At 46.0% G+C, this 7,594-nt stretch overlaps 1 protein-coding gene across 1 annotated transcript in view; it reads left to right on the top strand.

Moving 5' to 3' along the window:
* Nucleotides 1–376: 376 nt before the first annotated feature.
* The window catches only part of GSPT1 (G1 to S phase transition 1), a 31,982-nt gene continuing 24,764 nt past the window's right edge, over nt 377–7,594 (top strand). The window contains exon 1 of the mRNA XM_029220050.1: nt 377–978. Coding sequence (XP_029075883.1) covers nt 630–978 — 349 coding nt within the window. The 5' untranslated portion in view covers nt 377–629. The remainder of the gene's footprint in view (nt 979–7,594) is intronic.

The following is a 7,594-nucleotide window of genomic DNA, read 5'->3' as shown; positions in this document are numbered from 1 at the left end:
GGGCCACCCCCGCGAGCTGAGAGACTCACGGTCCGCCGCCCTGCGCCGAATCGCACCAGGGCTCGCTCTCACCCCTGCCCCCACCCGGTGACAGGTGGGGCCGCCGAGCTTCGACCAGACCTCCGCCTCCTCGCGCTGCATGCCGGGAGCCGGCGCCGCTTCCGGTTGCTTCCGGCCCCGAACTCCGACTCCCGTCTGCCCCCGGGAAAACCGCAGAGGCGTCGCGCGGATCCTGTCGGAACTCGTAGTTCCGCCTTCTGCCGCGCTTCATAGGTGGAAACGGGGTTGACCGGGGCCGAGAACTACCGAGGCGAAGGTACGGGTAGCGGCGAGGGGTCAATCTGCTCCGGGCGTGGGGTTGGCGCTGAGACGGTCGGAGGTGGTTGGGGCTGGGTGGGAGGAGATCCGCTCGCACACACGAGGAGGGTTGAGCCGCTGCTGCCGTTGTCGTCGCGAGTGCGGAGTCGGGACTGGAGCTGCTGCCGCGACAACGTCGGGAATTGTGCCGCTAGCCCCCGGGCTTTCTGCCTCGCCGCTTCCCTGGGTCAGCGCGGCCTGCTCCTCCCCGGCCCATAGCCCCCGCCTCCATTTCCCGCCCTCGCTTTACCACACACACGGCCCCCCCGATCATGGATCCTGGCAGTGGTGGCGGCGGTGGTGGCGGTGGCGGCGGCGGGAGCAGCAGCAGCAGCGACTCAGCACCGGACTGCTGGGACCAGGCAGACATGGAAGCCCCCGGGCCAGGCTCGTGCGGCGGCGCCGGCGGTCCCTTGGCGGCGGCGGCCGAGGCCCAGCGTGAGCACCTCAGCGCGGCCTTCAGCCGGCAACTCAACGTCAATGCCAAGCCCTTCGTGCCCAACGTCCACGCCGCCGAGTTCGTGCCGTCCTTCCTGCGGGGTCCGGCCCAGTCGCCGGCACCCCCACCTGGCGTCGCCGCCAACAACCACGGAGCCGGCAGCGGCGCGGGAGGCCCTTCGGGTAAAGGGCCGGGACGCGGGGCAGCCCCGGGACGCGGGAGGTAGCCGGGCTGCGAGGGCGGGAGCAGCCGGCCTGGGGGCCGGAGCTCACCTGGGATGGAGCCCGGGATGGGGTCGAGGGCGCGCCTCGCCGGGCCGGGGACGCGTGGCCGTGGGGCCGGGCGGCACGTGGGGCGCTGACAGCGGCGCCCGCTGTCCTGGGTGGGGCGGCCCCGGTCCGGGGAGGCGGACTGCGTAGGCTGACCGCGGCGGAGGGCCGGTCGGGGCGGGAGCAGGGTGCCGGGCACACCGGAGGGGCCTGGTGTCCGCTCCTCCCCCCCGGGGCCGCACTTCCCCGCTGGAAGTGGGAACAGTATGGGACGGAGAGGGGGACGGCCGCGGGTCAGTGCCACGAGGCCTAGAAGCGAGGACAGATGGAGCCAGGAGGAGTCGGCCGGATGGGCGTTGAGAGAGATGAGGAGTTGGGGAGGACGACTGGTCGAGTTTTCCCTTCACCTTGGGCCTAGGCGAGAGAGCGTCTCTCGCTGCAATTTCTGTTACTGAAACTGTAATTACATTTAACAGATCTACGGCACCGAACCGTCCTGAAGGAATCCCAGGATGCATTGCAGTCTTGCGATGGGGCAGAAACTGTTGGCTATCTATAGATCTTTTTCACCTTTAGCATTTTGTAAGCTTGTGAAGTTCATAGTGTCCCAAAGTTAAGAGTTCCTCACTTAACATTAAAGTGCGTAGGAGGCTACGCTGATTTGTGTGCCCTTTTTATAAGTGGGATTTGGACTCTTCTCCTTAGTTGGTGACACGTTTAGAATTTTTATTGCGTTAAAATCGTTTGCCTTATTAAGGTTGCTTGGTGTAACTCTCTCTCTGTGCTCCTGTGTCAGGAATTAGTCTGTTCAAACTTATTAGGTGTCACGCGTCGTTTTGACCATAGCGAGTAGACAGGCTTTCTGTGGTTTCGAGTTAAGTTGTCTTCAAAACTCTTTGAGTATTTAGGGGCTGCTTAAGTGATGGCATGCTTTCAGGTACTGATTTTGTAGGAATGTCAAATGAGTGAACTTGATTTCTCTTTAAAGTTCTATATTGTAGCATTTCTTGGATAAGTAGACATTGTAAAAGTGCTCTAGGAGTTTAGTTTCTTCAGAGACTTTGGCTACAGTTTTCTCTCTAGAGGCAAAAAGCGTGTTTGGGGAAATGTTTTTGGGAAGTATGTCTGTGAGCACAAAGTTCGGATTTGCTTGTTTTATTGACTGGTATTTCTTTTACTGTGTGAAGCCGTTGAAGTTTGCCCTTTGAATAAGGAAGCTTAGCTTTGCTTAGACCAAGTCCTTTGGGCCACATAAACTAGTTCGCTTACCAACTCCTAAAAGTGCCTCTTTCCCCAAACCTTATCATGAAGTTTGCTTTTATCCAGCCATTTTAGTTTTTGGCCCTCCCTCCTAACTCTGGAGTTGCCAGTCATCAAGGGACCATCATCCTTAGAGCAGTGGTCTGGAATGGTGGTCGTTCTTGAGTAAGTAGGCATTACCTCTTATGTAGAAGGACTGTCTTTTCTCTTCCCGGTATTTGCCAATTTGCAGTTTTAATCCTTTGCTCTGTGACACTGCTAGAAATTGGAGATGTAAGAATGTATAGGAAAGTGGTTGTCCCTACCTTATGGTCCCTACATTGTGGTCGGTTTTTTCTTTTTTTAATCAGAAACCTATCTTGGTGTTACTGACTCTATCAGCTGCTTCTGCAAAATGCCAGTTAATGTTAAAACAACAACAGCAACAACAACAACCCATCCTCTGTAGGATGTCTGTTTGGAAAAGAATGGATTTTCTAAATTGAGGTCCAGAGTTAATGTGGCACCGTTGGATTGCATGTTCCAGCTCATTCAGGTCCATAAATTACCAGCATCAGAGCAGAGAACTACGGAAGAAGCAGGGAAAAAATTGGAAATAGCACTTAGGTTGAAATTTACAAAGGGGAAACCATAAAGTTTGCAAGTTTTTTATACTGAGGAAATGGACTGTAGGGCTAGCATGTTTTCTTCTGTTGTTAACCCATAGCTGAAATTGGTGGTGGGTGTGTTTTTAAACTAGATACCAGGGGAGCTCTTGAAGGAGTCTAGAGGTAGAGCACTAGAATGAATGACTTTTAAAATGAATGAACGACTTTTAAAATGTCTATGTCTAGTATGAATATCTGTCATTCTCTGGAAAGAGGGCTAGTTTTCTCTTTTTCTCTCTTCTTTTCTTTTTTATTCTTTCTTTTTTTTTTTTTGAAATAATTTCAGTGGTGCTTTGAGCAGCAGGTAGAGGAAGATGCTTTGGCACAAAGCGTCATTCACTTTCACTGGCAGGCTGCTGGTTAATGCTTATATCCAGCTATCTTGAGTCAAAACATGGGATTCAGTGTTGACCTTGGATTCCTTTGAAAATTTTTAATATAGGTTTCCAGATTAATGATTAAGTAGAACTCATGTAAGTGTAATTAAGTATAATTCACTTAAGAGCAGTTCTCTACAGATGCAAGTAAAATGGCTAAGTGATGGTCGTTTAGAGTCCCTGAAATGAATGAAAATGTAGACAAGGGTTGTGTGTGCTAGAACATTTTCTGTGATCGAATGTACTTATTTTCAGTTTCAATTTGCACCAAGTTCAGTCTTGCTCTGTCTTTTTTAGTGTGAAATGAGAAACAGGTTCAGCAATGTTAATCAGGGTTACTTGGTGTCTTGGTCTGATTGGGCTGCTATAACAAAATACTGTAGACTTGGTAGCTTGTCAGCAACAGAAATCTATTGCTCACAGTTCTGAAGCCTGGAAGTCTGAGATCAGGGTGCCAGCCTGGATGGGTGAGGGCCCTCTTTCCTCTTCTGGATAACAGAATGCATACTGACTTCTTTCTGTGTCCTCACAGGGCTGAAGAGGCAAAGGAGCTCTCTGGGGCTTCTTTTAGAAAGGCACTAATCCCATTTATGAGGGCTCTGCCCTCATGACCTAAGGCCTCCCAAAGGCCCCACCTAATACCATCACTTTGGGCATTAGGATTTCAACAAACGAATTTTGGGAGGAACGCAAAACATTCAGGCCATAGAATCTGGACTTTTAGACACTGCCAGAGCTTCTAAAGTAATGGTGTAGAGTTCGTAGAGTTGTTTCTGTCATCCCACCCTCAATGCCTCTCAAAACTCTGCGGTTGTAAAATGGGTATAGAATAAAAGTAGCAGTCCCCAGTGAGCCCTTAGAGGGGGCTTATCTCCCAAATGTAACGAATTATATTGAATTTTAAAGAGAAATGTTCTGTTTTGTAGTGTTTGGTTTTTGCTGAATGCCTTGTGGAGAAGGGACTTTTTTTTGATGATTGTTATGATTCACATACCATAAAATTCACCTTTTAAAAGTTCAGTGGTTTTTTAGTATATTCACAAAGTTGTGCTACCGTCCCCACTTGGTGGATGCTTGTTAATCACTGAATTTTCCCAAAGGTGACCTCCTCAGGGCCACCGAGTAGAGAAGATCCAGAGTCAAAGTAATGGTTGTTTTGTCCTGAAGGGCTCTTACACTTTATGTTAAAGAACACCAGCTGACTGATAGTTAAGTTTACATAGATGATAGATATGGTTCTCCACTTGACACTTGTTTTTCTTTTCCTATGTGACTGAAATGCCTGCAATAACAATTCTAATAGAAAGGACTTTTCAGATGGGACAGTGAATGGGATAAGTGGGTTGAGGAGATTAGAGAAAGTATTGTTCCTGGAGTATTATTTCTTTTCCTACCTTGACTTACTGATTATTAGAGATCATTCGGTTTTGGCTCTTGTTTCATGATTTTACATGTTGGAACGGCTCAGGTGTGAGGATATAGGGAACAAGTGAGGGCATCCGCTAGTGCTATGCCATGTTGAGCAGCTGTTTAAACTGTTAGAAATTTTGATTGGGAATAAACCTTCTTTATTTATTTATTTTTTTGGCCATGTCACTGCACGTGGGATCTTAGTTCCCTGACCAGGGATGGAACCCGTGTCCCCTGCAGTGGAAGAGCAGAGTCATAACCACTGGACCGCCAGGGAAATCCCATGTGAATAAACCTTCTTTAGAGCAGGTTTTATTCAGTGCTTTTTGCTTCTGTGTGTGTGTGTGTCCTTTGTTTATTTTTCACCTTTTCTGGAATTGTACTGCATGAAAAGATAACAATTAAAACATATCACAGCGAGTTAGGGAAATATTGTAGAGAACAGATTTTAGCCTTGTTTTTTTTGCTGGGGAGGAAAGTTAAAATAGCGTTGTCTTTCTGATTGGAGAGAAAGGAAGGAAGAAGAGATTTGATAAACTTTTGGGGTGAGTTAGCAGTATTAGAATGAAATTTTTTGAGATATGAATCTCTGGTTTTGCTCAGATATATGTATAGCAATTAGTGAACAGACATTTGCCTGCCTACAGAAGGCAGGATGCTGTGCTAGGCACTTGAAGTGGTACCACCAAAATGGAGAACTGTTTCTCAAGGAGTCTAAAAAGGGATCAGATACCCAGTTTAATGGAAGACACTTCTTGGTAAGAGGGCCAGGTACAGGGTGTAGAGGGCTTTCAAAGCTGAGAAGAATTGTTCACAGGTACCCTTGTATAAATTCAGTCGTGAAATCTTAAAACCAAAGATCTATTTTCTACTAAGTGTTCTTTGTGAATACCATAAGATTGGGGGTGGGTTTTTTGAGCTATAATTAACATATAAAATTCATCCTTTAAGTTTGTTAGAAATTTGCTAAAGTAGAGCATCAGTCATCTTTACACTACTTGTAAGTAAAGGCTTGTTTATTTCATATCAAACAGCAGTGAGTTACTGTGATTCTGGCTGTCTATTAGGCATGTTAATTTAGAATTTCATCATTCTATTCACAGTTCTTAGAAATGTTGGGGAAGCAAGAATTTGGCTACTAGTTGAAGGTCCTTGATCTTTCTGCTGTCCTCAGACTCCTTTTTTAGCTGTCAGTTGCTGATTCATACCAAAGCTTCTTAAAAGGTGTGTCCTTGTTTTCAGTAGATTTTAACAAAGCGTGGCTGGACTACAGATGTGTAGTTGGTTTTTTCCATAAATGACTTTGTTCTAAGGAAACCTAGTCGTTACAATACTCTAAGTTAAACCAGTGCCCATTATACTCTACTTCCTAGGTGAGAGAAACACTTAGCAAGGATTTTTTGAGCATCTTTCACTAGCCTAGCTTGAGAGTGGTCACACCAAATTCCAGACCACATTCTGAAAAAGTAATTGTATGTCACTTCACTTGAAACAAAAAAAGCATACCTTAGCAAACTACTATGTATAAAATAAATAAACTACAAGGATATATTGTACAGCACAGGGAATATAGCCAGTATTTTATAACAACTATAAATGGAGTATAACCTTTAAAAATTGTGAATCGCTGTGTTGTACACCTGAAACTTATGTAATATTGTGTATCAACTCTACCTCAATTAAAAACAAAAGTGCGTACCTTAGGATGTCCCTGGGGAAATTTCCCAGTTGACTAGTTCTATAGAACTCCAGTGGGTTGCTGTACTGCTAAGTAGTCTGTGTCCATCTTCTTTGCAGAGTTTGGTTGCACATGGGTGTTTTTCTGTTTTCTTTGTGCTTTTTTGTGGTATCTGAAATTAAATATCTCATTGTTTTTGCAGTAGATAGGATATAAATCATAAATAAGACTATCTTTTAGGTTTGTTTTAAAAGAGGGGAATTTTAGTTACTCTACAGAAAAGCCTAATCAGGTTGATATGTGGCATTGCTTTAGTGACTGAGTAAATAGGTTCTTAGAATGTTAGGGCTAGAAATGACCTGGCAGTAATACAGCCTCATTTTCAGATGAAGAAACTGAACCCTACAGATGCTGAGTGAATGCCTAAGGTCACTCACAGATTTAAGGACACAGTTGAGTCTAGAATCCAAATTTGCCAGCGCTAATTTAGTGCTCTCACTGCCACACCATGCTGTTTAATAATGGGGAAAAAGGGCATGCCTAGAGCTAATTACTACAACCTGCATGGATTTTCTGAGAGAGTGGCCCTGGAATTTGCTTTTCTTTATTTCATTCTTAAAAGTTTTTGTAATTATTATGGGGCTTTGAAATGCTTGTAATAATAATTTTTTTTTTTTTTTTTTTGTGGTACGCCGGCCTCTCACTGTTGTGGCCTCTCCCGTTGCGGAGCACAGGCTCCGGACGCGCAGGCTCAGCGGCCATGGTTCACGGGCCCAGCCGCTCTGCGGCATGTGGGATCTTCCCGGACCGGGGCACGAACCCATGTCCTCTGCATCGGCAGGCAGACTCTCAACCACTGCGCCACCAGGGAAGCCCTCGTAATAATAAATTTATTGAGCAGTTACCATGTGGTTAATATGCCCTTATCTTCACAACAACCTCTTGAGGTATAGGTACTGTTGACCCATTTTTACAGATTAGAAAATTAAGGTTCAGAGAAGCTAAATAAACAGGTGAGGTGACATCCATGAATAAATGGAGGAGTTAGGATTAGAATCTAGGTCTGATTGCAAAGCTTATTCCTAGTAATAGTAACTCCACTAGTTTCTTTGTGATTGGACATTAAAAGACCTTTTTGGCTGAGACACTTTTTCAGA

The sequence above is a fragment of the Monodon monoceros genome, unplaced genomic scaffold (assembly GCF_005190385.1).
Source record: "Monodon monoceros isolate NGI ecotype Baffin Bay Population unplaced genomic scaffold, NGI_Narwhal_1 Super_Scaffold_13, whole genome shotgun sequence".
Classification (NCBI taxonomy): Eukaryota; Metazoa; Chordata; class Mammalia; order Artiodactyla; family Monodontidae; genus Monodon; species Monodon monoceros.
This window is presented reverse-complemented; position numbering and strand designations above follow the sequence as displayed.